The sequence below is a fragment of the Pelophylax lessonae genome (assembly GCF_965119305.1).
Source record: "Pelophylax lessonae genome assembly, chromosome: 10".
Lineage (NCBI taxonomy): Eukaryota > Metazoa > Chordata > Amphibia > Anura > Ranidae > Pelophylax > Pelophylax lessonae.
Genome location: NC_138777.1, coordinates 55,360,833 through 55,385,027, shown reverse-complemented (window position 1 = coordinate 55,385,027; position 24,195 = coordinate 55,360,833). Strand labels below are relative to the sequence as shown.

The following is a 24,195-nucleotide window of genomic DNA, read 5'->3' as shown; positions in this document are numbered from 1 at the left end:
AAAGTGTCCTATTTTCCAGCACATTTCACTTAATGACCGTGACAGTGGCCTGAATGCTAATTAGCTACACGTCTTGCTATAGTGACTTCATAAAAAAGGGATTGTGATGAGAAATCCTCTGTGCAAAATAACATTGTCTGAATTACTGAAGGCAAAACTTGGTTATGTTCTAAGAGTTTGTCTTTTTTTTTGTTCTCTTGTAGTTGCAGCACGCACAGGACCTTTGGAAAGCAGCAGTGGCAACAATTATACGACGTCCTGAACTCCTGGAAAATTAACTTAACTAAAGTGAAGAACAGTCTACATAGTATTTCTGAAGCTTGACCATTTTAGCCATTTCTATTAACAATGCTTAATATTGCCACAGCTCTGCACTTTAAAGGCCAATTCCACCCCTAATATGGATATATCGGTTGTATGTAGTCGCTAGCAAGTTGAATCATATGCTAACTTTTTATTTCAAAACTCTAGTGTTTTGATCTCGATATCCAACATTCCTTGCAAATGCCCTGGCTGGCATCAGCAGTGAGAGGAAAAGGGCCTTAGTTATGGATCGGGGGTAGGGGAAAAAAACTAGAATGAGAAAACTTTACCACTTACTGATATGATTTAACCTACCAGGGCTTATCTGAAACTGAAATATACCTTTTTTAGTAGAGTTGGCCTTTAAAGTGTTTCACCCATGTCTGTACTAGCTATTCTCAGATTTGTTTTAAATTATGGAACATAAACCCTTTAAGGAAAAATATACAATACTTTTGTAATCCTCATCTCATAGGTGTGTGATAGGACACTGCGTTCTATCAGTGATCTATCTCCAGTACTGTGACACTGCTCCTGGGTCTGGCTCTGTCTGTTACTTATGGAACTGATATGATGCAGCCTTTGGTTTGTGCGTAGCCTACAAAGCTTGACTCTTTGAGCAGTTTCATAAAGCCTGAATACGAGGAATTTTTTCTTTTACAAAAGCCAGACCAAATCCAATTGACATTTGTAAGCAACCTGATATAAAATTTGAACATGACATCTTACTGTGTTTGTTTTTGTCTGTGTTTTGGTTCTAATCTGAACAGCTCAGAGGCAGAGCGCTTCATATTGCAGTTGTTTTCCCAAAATCTGTATGTTCATTTGAAATCTAAAGGCTGACGCTGGGTATACACTGAGGGTTTTTTTTTTTATTATCATTTTGAACCAGCAGGCTGAATGGGGGGGGGGGGGGGGGGACAAAACCCTCAGATTCTCGCATCCACACAAGCAATGTCCTATTTTATTCTGACCGGTGGACTCTCACCCACCTCCCTGTCAGAATACACTGATCAAGGGCTGCTGATCGAATGTTTGTCTGACAGGAGTCTGGCATTGCACTTCTGATCACAGGTGCAATGCTTTCCAGGCTTCTTAAGGAAAAACTAATGAATGCACATTTTTTTTTTCCTGCAAAAATAATAGGATTTTTGACTTCATGAAAAAATTCATTTATGTGATATTCATTGACAGACACAGCTCCTGATCTTCTTGACCATTGGGTTATAGTGACCCTCTACAGGAGTAGGACATTAGCCAGAAAAAAAAAAGTATGGTTATGCCTATGGGCAGTCCCAGGGGGTATACTCCCTCTCTCTGCTATAGGCAGTTTTGTTACAAGCAGTTTTAGAAGAATTACAACTCCACAGAGGGGTGGGTGTTGTGTCCGTCAATGAACATCAGGGAAATGGATTTTACGGTAAATCAAAAATCCCCATTTTCTCTTTCGTTCATTGACAGACACAGCTCCTGATCTTCTTAAGCATTGGGACGTCCCAAAGCCGTATTAAACCTGAGGGGTGGGAACAGTGAAAAATAAATTCCCAAGGCTAACTATAGCCTACTAGGTAAACAGGAGCTCAACCAAATTAACTGGAGCTCAGCTGAAAAAACAATACACCCTGAAAGAGGACCAGATCCTTTAAATAGCCGCCTGCAAAAACCTTGTGGCCAAAGGAAGCATCCGCAGATGCCAACACATCCACTTTATAGAATTTGGTGAAAGCGTGCACAGACTACCAGGTGGCCACCTTGCAAACCTGCGTCACTGACTCCTGATGACGGAAAGCCCAGGAGGCACTGAGCGCCTGAGTAGAATGCGCCTTGACATGGAAAGGAGGAACCTTACCCTGGATGGAACAGGCCTAAACCACAGTCTGTCTGATCAATCTGGAAATGGTCGCAGAGGAAACAGACAACCCTTTCCGAGGGCCATCCATGAGCACAAATAGTGAGTCTGACTTCCTAAAAGACTCCATAGCGGCCAGGTATACCCTAATTGCCTGGTCCACATCCAAGGCATGCAAAGCAATTTCCCTCAAATTTGTGTTGGCCTGGGACACAGGGAAGGCAACACAATGTCTTCATTCAAATGAAAATCAGGGACAACCTGAGGAAGGAATGACGGACAGGAGCGAAGTCATGGGGAGCCACCAGTAAGTTGAACGACTGGATAACGCTGCCAATTTCGACACCCTGTGCGCAGGGGTGAAAGCCACCAAAAAGGCCACCTTCTGGGAAAGTATAAGCAGGGGAATCTCCCAAAGATTTTCAAAAATAGGCTTTTGGAGGACTGAGAGAACCAAATCGACATCCCAGCTTAGGCTGGCCATACATTATACAATTAATTTTTTTTTTTTCTACAGTTTTCCTTTAGATTTACCAAAACTATATAATACGAGGTCAAACCTAAACACTTTCATGTGCAATCAGATAGGCCCTTTTACTATATAGATGAAGGTAAATCTAAAGGAAATTAAATAGGAAAACTGTATAATGTATGACCAGCCTTCATTGAACAAGCTTGCTACCATGCACAGCAGCACCAGATTTTGAGTGCTCCAGTTTTAGTAAATTAACCCCTTAGTTACAAGATGCTCAGTAGATTCATGTTCACTGCCCTGGAACTGCAGTGCTACTTTCATCTGAATGCTTTTCACGTAGGATTTTGCTATTTGACAAGTTTAGAGTGGAGATCAGAGGTCACCTAAAGTCCAGCACTTGCTGTCCGATCAACTTCCTGACCTTTCAAACTATTTCCCAGGCTCTGAGGGTGCAGTATGAGGTGGGTCAGCTTTCAGTAGAAAGACCTAAAACGGGGGGGGGGGGGGGGGGGGATATTAATCTTTCATAAATAAGCCTAAACCGATAGGAGTCCTGATTCATAAATAACTGCTTTTATTTAAGTGAAAGTAACAGTAATTTGGTAGTGCTATTTTAATGCACACACAAATACAATTAGTAATGTAAGAACATTAAACAAAAACCTAAAAGATCATCCAGGCTGGAAATACAGTATATGGCCTAACACTAATTGTTCTTCCAGGTCCGATGTCTTGGTGTTTCCAGGCTGTATGGTGCTTGGATCATGTATGTAATGTTTTTTTAAGCAGGGCTCCCAAATTATGGTTGGCACGTGCAGTAACTCCAGCCTTTGAATGGATTATTTTTCTAAATCCAACTTTTTTTTTTTTTAAATCCCACTGATGTGGAAGAATAGATTGACTTTTTTTTTGGGTCAAATAACATATGCATTGTTTGTGCCTTCAGCTAGCTTTTCTTTCACTAATGTGCCTAGACATACAAACTGAGATCCGGTTGAAAAAAACAAATTGCCTGGTCACCAGGATTTGTCAAGTCCTGGAGATTAGGTTAGCAAAGTCAGATTTATTAATTTGCAGTGTATATGAAGAAGATGGCACTTCAGGATGAGTTTCAGAGTAAAATTGCTGACTGTGCTCATCTACAAAGTATCAAGCCAACCACCTCCTCACCCACCCTTTTGTTTTCTTCTTCCTCCCAATATCCTTTTAATTCCTCTCATAATTCCTTTCAGAAACCTATAGCAAAGAAAAAAAATACAAAAGCTTTATGAAGGGATCAGTGCAACTCCAACCAACAAACTCAACATAATATTTTATGACACAAACACAACACTTTAGGGTATATGTATAAGGCTGTGGATTTGACAATAACTGGTGTTCAATCTTTATATCTAATTTAAAACCCATAAATATGCCCTTCTGTTTCTAAGCTTATGCTACGTGTTGCAAATCTGTACATCCTGTCTTAACCACCCCCCACCCGGCCACTGTACATATATGGCCGGGTGGGAGTCTCGTCCTTCTGATCGGACGTTCTGGAATGTCCTTAAGAAGGAGCGAGATTGCGCCGCCGCGGGCATGCGCAGCGTTGCAATCTCGATGTGCCTGTGTCCCTCGGACACAGAGCAACAAGTTGCGGCAGGAGGGCCCTGTGATTGGCCCTCCTGATCACATGACGGCTGTGTCCAATCACAGCTGTCATGTAATGTAAATACAGCTGTTGTAACGGCTTTGATCTCTTCTCCTCACACAGATCCTGTCAGTGAGGAGAAGAACACGATCTGTGCTGCAGCCAGGGGAATCAGTGAGTTTTTCTAATTACTCACTGATCACGGGGGGGGGGTCTGTGCTGGTAATCAGAACATTGATTACCAGTGCAGCCCTGGGGGGGGTGCCAATAGAACCACCAGGGATGCCCACCATGGCCACCAGCGATGGCAATCAGGGCTCAGAGAGCCTGCCAGTGGTGCCCTCCCTATCAGTGCTGCCCGCCAATGCCATCTATCAGTGCTGCCCATTATTGCCATCTATCAGTGCCGCTCACCAGTGCCCATTATTGCCCATCAGTGCCCATCAGCGCTGCCTATCAGTGCCCACCAATGCTGCATATCAGTGCCACCCCATCAGTGTCTCCTCATCAGTGCCTGTCAGTCCGGCATCATCAGTGCTCATCAATGCAGGAAAAAACGTATCTATTTACAAAATTTTATAACCTAAACAAAAAAACTTTTTTTTTTTTTTTAAACTTTTCGGTCTTTTTTTATTTGTGCACCAAAAAATAAAAAAATGACAAAAATTTGGTTTAGGTACAGTGTTGCATGACCGCGCAATTGTCATTCAAAATGCAACAGCGCTAAAAGCTGAAAATTGGTCTGGGAAGGAAGGGGGTTTAAGTATTGAGGTAGTTTAAGTAGCATACTAGACTAGTAACCAGTCTTAAAAATGTTTCCTCCCTCCTACCTAACCTGTGTGTTTAAAAAAAAAAAATAAATGGTATACTTACTGTCAGTCAGTGGAAACTGCATGGGAGAGGAGGGAGCACTGACAACAGCTGGAACATGGGGCCTATAGCTGATGTGGGTCCCAGGAAGCCACAACTATTGTCTGTGCTCCCTCCTCTCCCCTGTAGCGCTGCTCACTAACGGGATCACAGGACCGGATCAGAGTGGAGTAAAAACAGGTACGCATACACTTTTTTTTTTTTTTTTTTTTTTTTTACACCAGGTAGGCAGCAGGAGGGGGGAGGGGACGTTAAGACTAGTTAGTTTTAGGCTGGAATTCTGATTTAATGTGGATGGGTATTTACAACTTTTTTGGTAAGTAATTAAAAGAAAATAAAAGGCCCCCTAGCAAAACACAATGGGTGGTAAGTAAAATGTTGCCTGCATTTAGATCATTACATTTCTACATCTCTTGGGTAACACCTTCAGAAGTGGAATTTTCTTTAGGCTCCTTGGTTTCATTGCAGTCTTCCAGCTTTCTCTTTGATCCCCGCAGTCTGTGATACTGTAGAAACTTCTCAATAGCATTTATCTGATGCTGTATGTTGGAGCGTGAGCTGCTCTCCGCTTTGCCTTGACCAGAGTCATGCTGTGCTTTAGTCTGTGCAATGTTTTGGCCTGTAGAACGGGCTGCCTCCGTGTCCTTAAAGCTGTGGTTTTGCTTTTCAATCACATTAAAGTAAACAAAAAGAGGAAATGGCTTAAAACAGCATACATTTAGTTATTTTTGGTCAATAACCATTTTCTCTCCATTAACATTATACACAAATACACTGTGCTATGGACTATTACTCCTTTGATGGATAAGAAGGCTCCACATTTCCTGAGAGAAATAAATGTACAGTAGCCTCTTGAGCTTGTCAAGGAATAAAGTGACCATGCTTAGAATATGCTTCATGGATGGCCAGTGAACTTTTCAATAAATCTACTGCTGTATTTTTACACAAGAAAAACAGAGGCAATCAACTAATGAGACAGTCTAGCTTTGGTAACTGGGATTTTTTTTTTCAACTGGAAAAACTGTTGGCACTTATTTACTATTCAGTAATTTGGCTGGATTAATTATGTTGACTGCAAAGATGTTGGCATGTATATTTAGCACAAAGGGCTCTGTTCCTGTGATTGCCATGCCTGACTGCTCTAGTTTCCAGCAACCGACACATGTAAACTTGTAATTTTAAGGTTTCTTTTAGGTGCCTGATTTAAATACTGCCATATACTCCTTTGCCAGTTAGACACATTAGACCGTGCTGCCCTGGCCACCGTACATTAAACCTGTTGAAGGCTTGAAGCATCCAGCTGCTTGTACAATTGCACATAGTTATGAGGTTAGATCAGTCAAGGTGCAGTGACTGATGATTTGTAATAGACTTACGTCTTCTGTGGGAAAAGGGGAATTGTGAAACGTCTGAGCTATTGCATTCCATTCTGCGTTGTGATCCTTCCTGGGAACTGGATGGACATTCATAGACAAGTTGTCAAATGCCAGCCTCTTAATTGATGAACCTGATGAATAATGAATTTGAAAAATTAGATTGTGTGGTTAACAGATGTACTGAAGGAGTTGAAATTAACTGTGGGGCCTTTTTCATTTTCTCATATAATATTCACAACATGGCAAGGATTTTGTTTATATAAGCGGACAAGGTTCATAAATTAACCGCTTGCCAACTGCATCACTAAAGGCCCGTACACACGTAGCGATTGTCGGCCGTAAATATTTGGCCGCCGAACGATCGGCTGATTGTCGGCTTGTTAGTATGATGCTTCCGACAACAGACTGCGACTTTTCGGCCGAACAGAATCGGATGTGCAGGCTATAAAATTTTTGTTGGCCGTTACCAGAACGGCCGATTGTTCGCCAGTCAGTACAGAATTCAGCCGACTAACAGCAGATGAGCAAGACTGGGCATGCTCAGAGAAGAAAAAACACACGGAAAGTTAACCATCACATGGCATCACTTCTGCAGTCGGCTGTTGTTGGCCGACAAAATTCGTGTGCAGTCTTTAGCACTTTTCAACCGACAGGACAGCACCGGACAAAAGACGGCTGATCGTTCGGCCGACATTCGGTACGTGTGTACGGGGCTTTAGATGTAAAGTGGCTCTCCTGCATTGGATCACGTACTTAGTATGTGAGCCATCACTTCTGAGTAGGGGGTGCGTGTGTGTGTTTGCCGCGGCTGTGCTGTGATTAGACACAGACCAAGCTGATCAGCGGGTGCCGGCCAATGGATATCCGCCGGCACCTGCTGATCGGCGAGGAGAGACCCAAAAGAGAGCTTTGCCCTGTCAGCGGGGATCGGATGGATTTTGTGTCCCTGCAATCTGGGGAATAAAATCCATCAGATCCCTTAGTAAAAACAGCACCCAGTGTGTACACACACACACGCACGCTAGGCACACAGTTAACCCTTTGATCGCCCTAGATGTTTAACCTCTTCCAAGCCAGTGTCAGTGCAGTAACAGTGCATATTTTTAGCACTGATCACTGTATTAGTGTCGCTGGTTCCCACAAAGTTTCAGACTATATTAGTATAAACATAACTCCAGTATATATCTCATAGTCTGTCCGTGCTACAACTTTTGGGCAGACCAATCAATTCAATATACACTTATTGGGATTTTTTTCTTACCAAGAATATGTATCAGAATACATATTGGCCTAAATTTAGGAAGAAATTAGATTTTTTTACATTTTAAATTGAATATGTTTTATAGCATAAAGTATAAAAATATTGTTTTATTTTCTCTTACGTCCTCTGACAGTCACCGCCCGATGGTATTAGCCTTCACTATTGGGTAATGGCGTACTCCGCAGGGGCGGGCTAGGCAGATAACTCATTAACAGGTTAATACAAAAACAAACTTTTTGTACCTCAGCACACCACTAGGGGGGCCATCCCTCAGCCATTACTCAAAACCCATCTGATATTACCTCAGTTTTATGCTGCCTAGCTCAGGAGCTGGTTAGGTGTTTTGAATTGGGACTTTGTCTCAGATTTCTTTGTTTTTTTTTCTGAATTCATGTGTTTTTCTTTGCACAATAGATTTTATTTTCTCTCACTATCACTAGTTAGTCAGGGATTCCTTTTCCTGGAGGACTACAAGTGACTGCAGAGCTGGGCCTCGGACTGGGTATCATAGATCCTTATGGAGTCCCAGCCTGCCAACGAGCATCGCAGGTTACTGGTACGCCCAGGCCTCGCAACGACAGTGCCCCTCCATAAGGGGTCGAGCCTGCGGAGCTACGCTTCGTTGGGAGACGTCTCAACCCGGATCGCCCGCGTGTTGCCAGCGTCTCTTCATGGCTGACGGCACCCCCACTTGCGGTGGGAGGTCTCTCGTTTATGAGCAGTGCCCGCTACTGGACTGGTGAGTACTGTACCCCCCTTGTCCCTGGGGACATTTGGGGGGATTGTGGGCCCATAGCAGGGGATGGTCTCTGTAGGATCCCTATTCTGGCCGGGTTGGGGTTCTCTCCCCCCTGCCCCTGCTGGGGGCGCTGTGTGGGACTGCAGTAAGGGTCTCCCTGGGGTCACTGCGGATGGCCGGAATGTGTTTTGTGCATTTATTTGCCGCCTGTTCAGAGCGGCCACCATTTTGTGTGGTGTGCAAAATCTGAGCTCTGTGAGTCAGCAGCCATGTGGGGATTCTGCTGTGTTTTCCCGGTCGGGCGCCATCTTGGTTGTGGGCAACATGCCTAGTAAGGGCAGCAGCCATTCCCTGTGACTTTTGCCATAGGCTTACATAGGCACCTTGTCTCTGTGCTCGAGGGCTGGCCTCTAGCGATGTAAGGTAATTTCTTCATTTTTATCCTGTGTAAAATGAGCTGACAGGCTGGGGATTTTTGCTTATATCTCAGCCATTATTTGACCAAATCAAATTATTTTTTTTGCTAGTGTTTTCTCAAGGGGCTCTTTCAGTTGGTGCAGATTGTGGGCAGGGGGCCCGCGGAAACCACCGATTTAAAGGGCCAGCGTCACTTTTTTCATTTAAGGCAAAAATGGTCTCCCGTGATAATAAATCCCCCGCAGACCTAGTGGGGACTTCGGGTACACCTGAATCCTCTCCCCTGGCACCCATATCTGCTGCTCTGGCGACTTTGGCGTCCCAGGTGACTCTGCTGATGTCGGCATCCTCCTCCATAAGAAACGGCCTGTGCCCTCCCAGTCCTCTGACTCTCTGAGCCCGAATTGGTTGCCAGGGGATCACACTGTGTCTAGGCTGACTAAGTCCACCTTGCTGCCGGTAGGGGATTCCCAGTATTCAGGGATCCAGCTGATAGGCGTGTGGAAGCGCTTGCCCAACCTCATTTATCTAGTGGCGGGTTCCCTTTTAGAACCTGTGTTTTGCCTCAGTGATGGCCTCTCAGGTGCTTATGACATGGTGCAAGGGGCTTCGCAGCAGGATCAGCTCATCCACACTGTAATGTTCCTGGGTGACGTGGCCTTGGACATGGTTCCGTTGGTCGCCCGGTTGTCGGCGGTGGGGATTGCGATCCAACGCATTACATGATTAAAGTGCTGGTTGGTTGACCACGCGTCCTAAAAGACGGCGTCTGAGGTCCCCTATAAGGGGGATCACCCTTTTGGGGTAAGTCTAGCTGAGTTGATATGGGGCTCACAGGAGGTAAGAGTACTCGTCTGTCCCAGGTCACCAAGGGAGAGCCTCCCCTCATGCGAAGGGGGCCCTCCTTCAAGACTCCACATAATTGCCTTTGGGACGCAGGAGAAGGGTATTCCTTTCAGTCTTCCCGGTGGCCATGAGGAGCCGTTGGTCGGATAAGCCAAACGCCGGTCAGTCTGGTTCAGCGGCCGAGTCCACCTCTCCCTAAAGGGAAGCCCTCCCTGTTGTCAGGGTGGGGGGATGTCTGCTTGCTTTTCAAGAACCCTGGTTGTCCGGCATTCAGGGCGGGTGGGTTCACGAACCAATTCGTTCAGAGCACAAGATCGAGTTGATCTTGCCCCGCAGACAGGTTCCGCCCGTCCATTCTTAAGCTGTCCCCTGCTCGTCTCAGAGCTCTCATGGGGGCTGTGCACGGTTTGCTTGCACACGGAGTCATGGTACCCGTTCTTTTTCGGAAAACGTTTTCTCGGTTTTGACTCCAACCTGTTCACGGTGCCCAAGAAAGAGGGCACGGTGTGTCCGATTCTGGACTGGTAGTCCCTGAACTGCTTTGTGCGGGATGTTCAGGATGGGATCCATCCGGTCGGTGATGGCTTTGTTGAGGCCTGGGGAATTACTGCATCCATCGCCTTGCAGGGTGCGTATCTCCACATCCCTATTTTCGAGGGTCCTCTGAGCTGCTTCTGCTTCGCGGTGGCTGGGGAGCATTACCAGTTCGTGGCGTTGCCTTTCAGTTTCGCTCCCAGGGTTTTTACCAAGGGTTGGCTCCGGTCTCGCTTTGCTGCGTTATACAGGGCATTGCGGTCCTTGGTTGCCTGGACGACCTTTAGCAAGGTCAAACTCATGTGTGACCTTGGCATAAGATCTGGCTGTGAAGGTTCAGACACTTCAGGTGTTTGGGTGGGCTGTCAATTTCAGAAGTCGGCGCTGACTCCCTCTACTCGTTTCCAGTACCTAGATGGTCCTGGACTTTGCTCAATCTCGGGTCTTCCTTCCAGAGGACAAAAATCAGGACTTTGCGGTAGGAGATCGGAGCTCAGTGACATTAAAGTAATCGGTGCTAAAAAAAAAAAAATGCACTGTTAACTGTAATAATGACATTGACAGGGAAGGGGGTAACCTAGGGCTAATCAAAGGGTTAAGTGTGAGCCTAGGGGGAGTGTTTTCTAACTGGGGGGGGGGGGGGGTTGCTTGTTAAATAACTACAGAGACCTGTGATCTTATCTAGAAGGATCACAGGCACTCTGTGATCAGTTCAGAGAGAAGAACGACGGTCAGCTGTGTTTACAACAGCTGACTGCTCTTCTCTCTCAATGGGGAGCAACCGTGGGTGGCCGGGCAGCCCTGGGCATCAGCATCTTTGCTCCCTCGTGGGGGGCAGTGATCAATGCTAAAAAATATGCACTGATACTGTAATAATGACACTGGCAGGGTAGTGGTTAATTGTGAGCCTAGGGGTCTAACTGTGGGGGGAGGGACTTGTGAAATGCTCATAGAGAGCAATTGCGGGTGCCCGGCGGAAATTGATGCCGCTGGTCCCGTGGATCGGCATCCCTGCTGCCTAGTGGGGGCTGGAGTGCACCAGCCCCCCAGGAGCGCACCGTGGATCATCGTACAGGTACCACGATTTGTCAAGCCAGCCTGCCGCAGTATATATGCGGCGGGCAGTTGGCAAATGGTTAATGTAACACTGAGCCATATTGCAAAAAAAATGGCCTGGTCATTTAGGGGGTTAAATCTTCTGGTGGTTAATTGAGTTTAGTTTACATGTATACATATCAATTAATATCTTAGGAAATTTTAACAGAAGATTTGTAGTGTTTTATGTATCCCCTTTTAGATTGTTGTCGCTGGAAGAGGTGTCTCTAGAAGATTTACCTGTACTCCTTAGTTTGGATTGCCTTTCTGTCTCTGTGACAATGGTCAACATGGCAAATGCAGAGGGACAAGCAGGGAGCCAGCAATAAAAATCTCATACATTATCCAAAGTTTAAACAAACCAGGTGCTTTTTTTACCTGTGAGTCACACTAGGTACCTCTAAATTTATCGGCCAACATGTCCAAACGGAGGTACACTAGTGAAGAGGCCTACATGATGCTGAGCATGACAGATGAGAGTGAATAAGAAGCCTCACTGTCAGAATTAGGCTTGAACCTGTAGAGAGCAGCACCCTGACAGATAGCAGGAACCATTACTCCTTCCTCAGAGCTAAGGTCAGGCATACCCGACCCCGTTCTTCTGTTGCTGAGGTGCAACAACCGTAGGCCTCTCATATGCAGCAGAGTGTCCGTACTAGTGCCGCTCAACCCACTGATGAACTGGCAAGCACCAGCAGCCTAGTAAATCCTGGTTGTAGTCAAACCAGCACTGCAGTAACACTTGGTGACGTGGTGAGTCCCATAAGTGCAGTTCAAACTGGTGCGGTGGCTAGCACAAGTAGTGTTCCACAGCCACCAAGAATTCCAAGACAGGCCAGCAGAGCCCAAAGGTGTCTTTCCTGATCCGCTTGCAAATTCTGAGTGGGAGGCCACCACTTCTGCACGCCGGTACTTCCCCCATTCACTGGCCAACCCGGAATTCAGGTGGAAACAGCCGATTTTACTCCCCTTGCTTTCTATGAGGTGTTTTTCATGGAAGATCTGTACAGATCTATTGTGGACCAAAGCAATTTAAAAGACGATCAATTAATTTCTGCAAATCCAAATTTGACCCTTGCCAGAGAATTTGCATGGAAATGTATCACTGTTTCTGAATTTAAAACCTTTCCGGGCCTATCCTTCCTCAAGGACATTACTAAAAAGAGTGAGTTGCGGTCATATTGCTCCACTTACCCAATTCATCATATGCCTGTGTTCTCTGCTGCCATGGCCAGGACTAGATACGAGCAAATCTTGCGGATCATGCACTTCAGTGACAGTGAACTCTGTCGTCTTCGGGGTGACCCTGGATATGACTGGCTCCACAAAATTTGGCCCTGTGTTAATCGCTTCACCCAGAGGTTTGCAGCCTTGTATATGCCCCAACAAGCTCTCTGAAAGCAAGGCAGCCAGAACATAATATCAGGGACTCGTCAACACAAACAGTTTCTCCCCAGCATGAGTGCCAGATATGAGGTCAAGATGTATAAGCTCTGTGACAGGGCAACATGCTATACATGTCGTTTCAGGATTTACAAGGAAAAAAACATTCATTTGGAGCTCCCCAACTGCCCAGACTACATGGGGAGAAGTGGAAAAATTGTTTAGGACTTGTTGTCACCCTTATTCCGAAAGGGTACCATATACAGTATCACACAAAAGTGAGTACACCCCTCACATTTTAGTAAATATTTTATTATATCTTTTCAGGTGACAACACTGAAGAAATTACACTTTGCTACAGTGTAAAGTAGTGAGTGTACAGCTTGTATAAAAGTGTAAATTTGCTGTCCCCTCAAAATAACTCAACACACAGCCATTATTGTCTGAACTGCTGGCAAAAAAAGTGAGTATACCCCTAGGTGAAAATGTCTAAATTGGGCCAAATTAGCCATTTCCCTCCCCGGTTTCATGTGACTCATTAGTGTTACAAGGTCTTGGGTGTGAATGGGGAGCAGGTGTGTTACATTTGGTGTTATCGCTCTCACTCTCGTATTGGTCACTGAAAGTTCAACATGGCACCTTATGGCAAAGAACTCTGAGGATCTGAAAAAAAAAAAGAATTGTTGCTTTACATAAAGATGTCCTAGGCTATAACAAGATTGTCAAGACCCTAAAACTGAGCTGCAGCACAGTGGTCAAGACAATACAGCGGTTTAACAGGACAGGTTCCATTCAGAACAGGCCTTGTCATGGTCGTCCAAGGAGGTTGAGTGCATGAGCTCAGCATCATATCTAGAGGTTGTCTTTGGGAATTAGACGTATGAGTGCTGCCAGCATTGCTGTAGAGGTTGAAGGGGGGGGGGTCAGCCAGCCTGTCAGTGCTCAGACAATACACTGCATCAAATTGGTCTGCATGGCTGTCGTCCCAGAAGGAAGCCTCTTCTAAAGATGATGCACAAGAAAGCCCACAAACAGTCTGCTTGCCTTCAGCAAACTAAGGACATGCATTACTGGAACCATGTCCTGTGGTCTGATGAAACCAAGATAAACTTATTTGGTTCAGATGGTGTCAAGCGTGTGTGGCGGCAACCAGGTGAGGAGTACAAAGACAAGTGTGTCTTGCCTACAGTCAAGCATGGTGGTGTCATGGTCTGGGGCTGCTGGCACTGGGGAGCTACAGTTCATTGAGGGAACCATGAATGTCAACATGTACTGTGACACACTGAAGCAGAGCATGATCCCCTCCCTTCAGTGACTGGCAGTATTCCAACATAACGACCCCAAACACACCTCCAAGATGACCACTGCCTTGCTAAAGAAGCTGAGGGTAAAGGTGATGGACTGGCCAAGCATTTCTCCAGATCTAAACTCTATTGAGTATCTGTGGGGCATCCTCAAACAGAAGGTGGAGGAGCGCAAGGTCTCTAATATCCACCAGCTCTGTGTAATGTCATCATGGAGGAGTGGAAGAGGACTCCAGTGGCAACCTGTGAAGCTCTGGTGAACTCCATGGCCTAGAGGGTTAAGGCAGTCCTGGAAAATAATGGTGGCCACATAAAATATTGACACATTATGCCCATTTTGGACATTTTAACTTAGGGGTGTACTCACTTTTGTTGCCGGTGGTTTAGACATTAATGGTTGTGTGTTGAGTTATTCTGAGGGGAAACATGGAAAGATACACAGAATCTCACAAAAGTGAGCACACCCTCATTTTTGTAAATATTTTATATGTGGACAATTATTACACAAGCATGACACTTTTTGGTCACCTTTTTGATTTTGGAATTGGGGCATATGGCACCGTGTGGCCTAATCGCCAGGGCACCTCCCCTAACGGCTTGTAGATACCTGACTTACGGGAATCCCGCAGATACGACAGTCAAAATTGCAAAGACGACGATGTTATTGCGAAGCCCCTCTGTGTTCAAAAATATAACCTTAACATGGGAGGGATGGACTTCAACGACCAGATGATGGCGCCATACTTGCTTGCCTATAAGGCCAGACGCTGGTACAAAAAAGGGTCTGTATACTTATTCCAATTGGCTCTGCTGAACGCTTATGTGCTATACAAAGCAAGTGGATCCTTCCTAAAATTTCAGGAAGAGATCATCACAGCCCTTCTGTATCCAGAAGGTGCTGTGGCCCAAATTTGCAATCCAGATGCACAGCGAGATGGCTGCATGAGAGGAATTTTCCAGATGTCCTTCCTGGTACCCCTACCCAAAGAGCACCCCAAAGAAGATATTGTTACTGTAGAAAACGTGGATATAGGCGTGACACCTTCTATTTTGTTCCCTCTTGTCCTGGCCAACCTGGTCTCTGAATCGGGGACTATTTCCGTCGCTACCAAACACTAGTAGAGTATCAGTATAGGGTACAGCATGGCACAGTCTAGGGCACACTTTCACACAGGGTCTCGAAAGATGTTAGCAGGCTTCCGCATTTTGAGAGACCCTAGCCTGAAACAGTTATTTTACAGTTACAAAAAAAGTTACAAAAAAAAAAAAATTTAAAAAACAAAAAAGCCAAAAGTAGTTGTTTTATTGAGTCAATTTTCTGTTCTTACTCTACTTCTGCTCTTTCCACTTTTACTGTACTTTATAAAATACTGTTAAATGTATGTAATGTTTTATTGTTACTGTTTTTCATTGTTAACCATAGTTTTCTTTGCAGATATCACCATTCTACTGTTTTACCGCATTTTATACTATTATATTGTAATGTTTTATTGTTACTGTTTTTTATTTTTAACCATTGTTTGCTTTGCAGGTACGCCCATTGGCTGCAGCATTGACTTGTTTATTCTGACAGCAACAGCGTTTGCTTTCAGCATATACGTAAATCAATGATTGCAGTGCTGTAGGAGGTGATTTCACCACCACAGTTAAAAAAAAGAGCATATATGGCGAAGCATAGGGGATAGGGTGGACACACAGGGGGCGGATCTCCCCTATGCTTTGCCATGTATTTTTTAACACTTTTCTTGGCAGAGAAAACTTTGCCTAGCTACTAGAGCTGCATGATTCTGGCCAAAATGAGAATCACGATTTTTTAGCTTGGAATAAAGATCACGATTCTCTCACGATTCTCTGTGTAACAAAAAAAAATTGGGATAACTTTACTGTTACGTTTTTTTTTTTTTATTCATTAAAGTCTATTAATTGCGTTTGAAAGACTGCTGCGCAAATACAGTGTGACGTAAAATATTACAACAATCGCCATTTTATTCTGTAGGGTCTCTGCTAAAAAAATATATAAAATGTTTGGGGGTTCTAAGTACTTTTCTAGCAAAAAAAAACTGATTTTAACTTGCAAGCAACAAGTGTCAGAGAAAGGTCTAGTCTTTAAGAGGTTAAACTTCCTTTCTCCCTGGCAGAGGGAAGGAAAAGATACAATGTAATCATTTTTGTTTATAGTTACTGGGAGACTTTGCTAATAGGCGTTTGCCGGAGGCTTTTTTTTTTTTCCACAGCTGTTCTCTCTGCTATGCAGCTATGCAAAGAATCGAGCAAATTTCAGGTTTAGATCATCAGGGGGGGGGGTGAATCGAGATCGCGATTTTCAAACGATTAATCGTGCAGCTCTACTAGCTACCTATCACATCCACATCGATCAATGTGAATTGCCTAGCTACCTATCACATCCACATCGATCAATGCGAATGGAGGAATCTGCTATTTTCTTTTTTTCTTTCAGCAATCCTAGCAGATAATTAGCCGCTAGACTGCTTTTACAAGCAAACAAAAAAGAAAGGATTTGGATGATAGACAGAGAGGTACCATTGGCCAACCGGCATGTTGATCTGTCTGTGCCAACACCATTCACCTTTAAAGTCCCACACTTGGGTAGCTCACTGACTGATTAGTCAGTTCAGTGAACACGCCTTTATGGTTTTTTGCTTTTACAAGCAGTGGGAGGGGAGGGGCCCCCCCTCCCCCTTTTCACAGTTTTCTCGGGCTCTCCTGTCCCACAGGGTAACCTGAGACTGCAGCCGGTGGTTCCATCAGCTGACTGGAGAATGGCTCCAATCATCTCTGTGGCCTAAGATACCGGAAGCTATGAGCATTTCATGATTTTGGTTTCCAACAAACCAAGAAAAACCTGCGCTTGATGAAAAATGAATGAAGAAAAAGAATAAAATAGCAGCTAACACCTTGACCTTAACCTTGAAATGTGCAATCACTAACATTGAGGTAGGGAAAAAAAGTGGCCGCTTACCAGAATTAGGTGGCCTCCATATTAATGGAAAGGCCTGCACAGAGACAGCAACACTGACCTGTCCTATATTATAAGAAGCTCCTGCACAGAGGTAAATTTTCACACTGGAACTCAAGATATTACATTGCTGGGATACTCGCCTGAAACGACTAATGTTTGTCATATCGTGGACACTTACCTGTTTTAATTATCCACCTGATTTTCAATTTTCAAAACTTTGTGACAAAAAAAAAGTGAGATCTGCAAAATACTCAAAATGTCTCTCAGCAAATAGCTTAGGGTGTCTACTTTCCGAAAAGGGGTTTTGTGCTGTCTTGGCATTTCATGGCCTCCGAAACTGTGATAGGTAGTGAGGAGTCAAATCCACAATGGTGGTGATTGGTTTTCGGGGTCCTGTATGCGGCTAGACTGCCAACAAGTTTCACACATGTAGTATCCCTGAACTCAGGAGAAGCAGCAGAATGTATTTTGGGGTGTAATACACATATACCTATTGCATGCCTGAGCAATATATCATTTTAATGACAAGTTTGTGTAAAAAAACTTTTTTTTTTTGTCATTTTTCAAACACCTGTGACAAAAAAATGAAATATTCAATAGACTCTACATGCCTCTCAGGAAATTCCTTGGCATGTCTACTTTTCAAAAAGGGGTAATTTAGCACTTCAAGAAATGAGATAGGCAGTCAGAAAGTAAAAGCTGCATAAATTCCAGCATATACAGTACACCATAGTTTGTAGACGCTATAACTTGCAAAAACCAATAAATATACATTTAGAGATTTTGTTTATCAAAGACATGTAGCTTAATACATTTTGGCCTAAATATATGACAAAAATTTAGTTTATTGGATATTTTTTAAACAAAAAAGTAGAAAATGTAATTTTCGGTCTTTTTTTAGTTTATATCACAAAAAAATAAAAACCGCAGAGGTGATTAAATATCACCAAAAGAAAACTCTATTTGTGGGAAAAATAGGACATACATTTCGTTGGGGTCAAGCATTGCATAACTGCGCAATTACCAGTTAAAATCACGCAATGCCAAATTGCAAAAAATGGCCTGGTCATTAAGGGGGTAAAACCTTCCGATCCAGAAGTGGTTAATCAAGTTTTCCAGTTTTACCAATGGTTTTTACCCTTTGTGGGTTATGGCAAGCAGCAGGACTCTGCTAATGAGCTATTATGAGGAAGTGACGAAACGCGTCGGGCGTGGCCAGACGACGCACCCTATCGTGGACTTTGGCAGCGAAAGAACTTCCGGGACTACCCGACCTGGCGTGGAGCCAGATTTGAGTAAGATTGGAGGTTCCGCTACTGCCTTGCATTTTGAGATGAGCGTGTTTTTACTACTATACAAGTGAGTGCAATGTATGATTATTTGGTGTGAATAAAATTTATCAGACATACTGCACTAGGGAAGTTATCTCTTTATTTTCCATACGGTTGGGAGAGAGTGTGAAAAAAGGGCCACTGCACTGAAGTGGAAACCATCTTTACCTGTGGTGTGACCTATCCTATGGTAACATTGGGATCTGTTACTTACATGCGCAGCATGCTCATTTATGAGAGTAAGTGAGCAAATGCATCCGGTGAGTGGCCATTTCTTACTTCCCCTGCACTTGGTGGTGGACTTGTGGTGATCCTATCAGATTGCACGGAGTTTTGGCATATATCCAAACACTGTCATCATTAATACATGAATTTTTATGGTGATTGAAGATCTGAAAGTGGACTGATGTTCATATTTCACCTATGGGATCATTTGACTAAAAGACTGTGAGGACTGTTTATCAACCGCACTTTCAACTTGGTGATCATCCACGGGTGATAGTAGGAACTCTTCCGGGAACTTTTTTAGATTGTTCTAGCGCTACTATTATTCCTTTTTTTTGAGTGTACACTACAGTCACAGTGCACAGTGTGTTTAACACAGCCGCCGTGGCCACATACACCCACCCACCCACAGTTGCCCAGTGCCAGCCACCCACAGGCCTGTACCATCTATCCAGCCACAGGCCCTGGGCCTGTACCAGCCAGCCACCCACCACACAGGGTGCCACCCACCAAAGGGTGCCAGCCAGCCACCCACTACACCACAGGGTGCCAATGGGCATTCTCTATGGTGTACTTCCGTCGCTGGCGGATTCCTTCTCCAGCTTGCCGATCGCACGGGTGAGCTGAACAGCTACTATGATTGTTCTTATGGTGAAAGGGAATCGCTGGCTAAAAAAATTATATCTGAATGATGCCTGCAGCTGCAGGCATCATTCAGATATCCCCACTATAGCCCAGGACATCATATGACATACTCCAGTATGGAAGTGGTTAAAGTGATTTTAAAGTCTTCTTTTTTTATTTTGGTTAAAATAAAACAAACATGTTATACTTAACTTCTCTGTAAAGTGGTTATGCACAGGGTGGCCCCGGGTCCTCCTCTTCTCTGGGTCCCTCTTAGGCTCTCCTGGCCCCTATCACCTGTCAAGTGCCCCCCACAGCAAGCAGCTTGCTATGGGGGCACCCGAGCTGAGCCGCAGCTCCCTGTGTCCATTCAGACATGGAGCTGTGGCCCCACCCTGCCCCTCTCTCTGATTAGCTCACTGAAATTGATTGACAGCAGCGGAAGCCAAAAGCGCTGTGCTGCCATCTCAGCCAATCAGGAGGGAGAGTCCCGGGCAGCCGAGACACTACTGCAACATCGCTGGATAGAGATGGGCTCAGGTAAGTATTAGGGAGGCTGCTGCACATAGAAGGCTTTTTATCTTAATGCATAGAATGCAGTAAAAACTTTACAATGGGTAAAGGTGCCTGATACCCAACTGAGCTACAAGACCTTCTTAACTGCTGCCCCTTTAAATGTGATGACACATTAAATAGTGAAATAAATAAGTAAGGCGCTGTTAGTTATCTGTGCATCTAGAAATGTGCATAGACTCAAAAATTGTATGGATTAAATAAAATGTATACTATCTTCATCTGTAAACCATAAAGTCATCAAGTGCATAAATAATTAGACGCTAAACATCCATGTGTATCTTAAAGTGTCAAAGTGCTTAAACTCAATATATATATATATATATATAAATAAATCATACTAATATTATAAACATGTCATGGTTCACATAATACTGTGCACACTATAAATACAAAAAAGTGCTCAAGTCCATAAATATGATGAGTAAAAAACAGATGAATATATATTTGTTAAACAGATGTATTCATATTACATTTTATTTAATCCGTACAATTTTTGAGTCTATGCACATTTCTAGATGCACATATAACTAATAGTCAGCATTATGATGAAAAAACTTCTGACTTTACAACCGCTTTGAGAATAAAACCTGGAAGCTGGTGGGTTTCTATGCAGAGTTGCACCAGACTTTGCACCATGCAGTTTTAGCAAATAAACCCCAATGTGTTTATATTAATATGGTCCTCAAAGCTGCTAATAATTCAGCAATGTCCAGGCTTTGGACCTATGGTTTGGTTCCTTCTTTTGACCACACATATATGTACATATTATGCAATCCCTGCCCAAACTGATCATCAACTGGTCATGAGAAGAAAAGGAATACTGTCAACAGTGATATTTTTTTTAGGAAAGTCCCATTAGTGCCACACACATGTGCTGTTACAGTATATTGCTTTGAAAAAGTTATGCATGAACACTCCACCCTAATATAGGAATTCAAAGCTTGATTCATTTCTAATTTGTCATCTGGAAAGTGATATATTTTAGTTACTTATCCTCTACAGTATGTTTTGTTTACATCAGGGGTGTCCAACCTTTTAACCTTCCTGGGGCACATTGGAGAAAAAGGAAATTGTTTTGGGCCACACATAAAATACTCTAACATTAAGGCTCGCCGATGAGCAGAAAAAGTTGGGCAGATCAAAACTTAAAGATTACTGATATAATGTATTAATAAAACTTTTTTGTAATATTTCTTTTTATTATAAAAGAGGGAACATAAAACTAGTGCACTATTGTAACACATCAATATCTGGTTGGATGGATGAATGCTCAAGGAGCTCTTCAGATATTTTTGTTCTAATATTGGCCTTCCTGTGCTTCATCCGGATGACATAAATAAGGCGTGATTGTAAAGAGTGGGATGTTTTTTTCCCCAAAGATAAAACTTATAAGTCTAGTAAAAATACACTGTCAATTTTTTTGTCAGCTTCATGTGTTCGCTAAGTGTAAACACATTTTTACAAAAGATTCCCCCCCTCAAAAATGTGATTTTTGACTTACCGTAAAGTCCATTTCTCTGATGTTTATTGACAGACACAGCTCCTGATATTCTTAACAACTGGGTTATACTGCCCCTTACAGAAGTAGGACACTAGGCAGAACACTACGCCTATGGGCAGTCCCATGGGGTATACTCCCTCTCTCTGCTATAGGTACTCCGTTTTATTACAAGCAGTGTCAGAGAAAATACAACTCCACAGAGGGGTGGGTGCTGTGTCTGTCAATAAACATCAGAGAAATGGATTTTTATGGTATGTCAAAAATACCATTTTCTCTTTCGTTCATTTACAGACATAGCTCCTGATATTCTTAACCATTGGGACGTCCCAAAGCAGTGTTAAACATGAGGGGTGGGAACAGCAAAAAAAATCCCAAGGCTAAAAACAGTAGCCAACCAACCAAAGCAACTGGAGCCCACCTGAAAAAACAATACACCCTCAAAGAGGACCAAGTCCTCTAAACAGCATATGAAAAAAGGTGAAGGTGCGCTAATTCTTACACATAAATAAATAATAATAAATAAACAAATATTCCAAAGATATGAATTTAATGAATGTGTGGATATGGCTATTTAAAAAAACATAATCCAATTAATGGCAAAAAAACTTAAATAAATGTTTTGATGCAACTATGAAAAACCAAAAAACAAAGGCAATGTGCACAAAAACAAATTCAGATGGTGAATCATGTAATAAAAACTGAAAACCAAGTGCTTAAAGTCCAAGGTGAAATAAATTAAATGTGCAGATACTGTGAAAAAGTTCAATAAAGAATTCTGGCTGCGTTGGGAAGGTGAAAGGTATTTCCACACAACTGGCCCCCTTTAGTGTTGCATGCAACCCCTCGGTGCTCACACAATTGGATGGCTGCTTACCAGATTTCGGATTTATCTGTGCAAGAATATATCAGCTGAGCCGCAGTAACTACACCAAATGACGACGGCAGCCTCAATGGACACAGAACTTCCCAACTCTGAAAAGGATGAAAGGCCGAGCCTCGGTACAACCATCAGACGCCGACACCACTCTTGGACACTGACACTAAGCTCCTTTACAGGTGAACCGGACATTCCAAATGTGGCACAGTGCAGCATAAGAGATAGAAGCGGCCAAAAGTGCATTAACTTTAAAACTTTTATTAAAATTACATAATACTGCACTTACATGTAGATGGAATATTAGCAGCTTGAAACAACATGTAGGTAACAGGAGAGCCTGGCCGCCTGCACTTTGTACTCCTCTAAACAGCAGCCTGCAAAACCTTGCGGCCAAAAGAGGCATCTGCAGATACCAACACATCCACTTTATTGAATTTTGTGAAAGTGTGCACAGACGACCAGGTGGCCGGCTTGCAAACCTGCGTCACTGACGCCTGATGGCGGAAGGCTCAGAAGGCAATGAGTGCCCAAGTAGAGTGCGCCTTGATAGGGAAAGGATGAATCTGACCCGATGGAATAGGCCTGAATCACCCTCTGTCTGATCCATATGGGAATGGTCGCAGAGGAAGCGGACAACCCTGTCCGAGACCCATCCATAAGCACACATAGTCAGTCTGACTTTCTAAAAGACTCCATAGCTGCCAGGTACACCCTAATTGCCGAACCACATCCAAGGCATGCAAGGCAATTTCCTTAGGATGTTTTGGCCTGGGACACAGGGAAGACAACACAATGTCTTCATTGAAATGGAAATCAGAGACAACCTTAGGAAGGAATGACGGACAGAGGCGAAGAACCACCTTATCTCTGTGAACCACCAAGTAAGGTTAACGACAGGATAACGCCGCCAGTCAACACAATGTCTTCATTCCCACCTTCTGGGACAGCGTAAACAAGGGAATCTCCCAAAGAATCTCAAAGTTAAACTTCTTGAGGACCGAAAGCACCAAATTGAGATCCCAAGGCAGCAACAGAGATTGCACTGGAGGAGTCAAATGGCGAACACCCTGAAGAAAGGTACGCATCAGAGAGTGTGTGGCCAAGGGTCAGTGAAAGAAGACCGCCAAAGCCAACAGCTGCCTTTGATGGTATTAAAGGCCAATATATTTTCAACCCCCCATAAAGGAAGGTTAAGATCCGAGCCACTGAGAAGGAGCGAAGATGAACCCCAAGGGACTCACACCACGCGATGTACGTCTTCCATGTATGATGGTAGATCTTCCTAGAAGTAGATTTCCTAGCTTTTAACAGCGTTGGAATCACCGATTCAGACCATCCCCTATCCTTCAGTACCTGGCTTTCAACAGCCAAGTCTTCAAAGCCAGCAACTGTAAAGCAGAGTGGGATATTGGCCCTTGGGACATCAGATCATCCGAGAGAGGAAGCTTTTAAGGAATGTCAGCGACCAGCCACACCAGAATGGCATACCAAGCCCGAAGAGGCCACTAAGATAATCAAATGTAGAAGAAATGGCTGCACTCCAGGTTTGATCAAAATCCAGGTTTATTAGCTGAACATCCCAAAGTGACAAATGTGGCAAGGTAGACGCATTTCACACACTAGTATGTGTGCTTAATCATTACTGTCATTAAGATCATCGGAATCCTTTCTGCCTCGATCCTGGGTAGAAGTCTTTGCAGAAGCTTGAGAGGAGGGAAGGCAAAAATCAGACAATACTGACCTCACGGGGCCACCAGCGCATCTGTGGCTTCCGCCAGAGGATCCCATGAACGTGTCATGAACCTCTGCACCTTTCTGTTGAGCCAGGATGCCAACAGATCTACCTCAGGGGTGCCCCACTGGAGACACAATTGATGAAACACCTCCAGATGAAGAGACCATTCCCCTTGGTCCAACGCCTGCTGACTGAGGTAATCATCCTGCCAGTTTTCCACTCCGGGAATGTGGACGGCTGAAAGGGCTGGAACAAACATTCTGC

At 43.9% G+C, this 24,195-nt stretch overlaps 2 protein-coding genes across 2 annotated transcripts in view; one reads left to right on the top strand and one right to left on the bottom strand.

Annotated features, from left to right (window-relative positions):
- The window catches only part of EIF3M (eukaryotic translation initiation factor 3 subunit M), a 35,190-nt gene extending 34,625 nt beyond the window's left edge, over positions 1 to 565 (top strand). Inside the window, exon 11 of the mRNA XM_082269875.1 lies at positions 204 to 565. Coding sequence (XP_082126001.1) covers positions 204 to 324 — 121 coding nt within the window. The 3' untranslated portion in view covers positions 325 to 565. The remainder of the gene's footprint in view (positions 1 to 203) is intronic.
- Positions 566 to 5,464: 4,899 nt separating this feature from the next.
- Positions 5,465 to 24,195, bottom strand: part of CCDC73 (coiled-coil domain containing 73) — a gene marked incomplete at its 5' end in the record, with an annotated part of 225,926 nt that continues 207,195 nt past the window's right edge. Inside the window, 2 exons of the mRNA XM_082270483.1 lie at positions 5,465 to 5,849; positions 6,474 to 6,634. Of these exons, the coding sequence (XP_082126609.1) occupies positions 5,532 to 5,849; positions 6,474 to 6,634 (479 nt within the window). The 3' untranslated portion in view covers positions 5,465 to 5,531. The remainder of the gene's footprint in view (positions 5,850 to 6,473; positions 6,635 to 24,195) is intronic.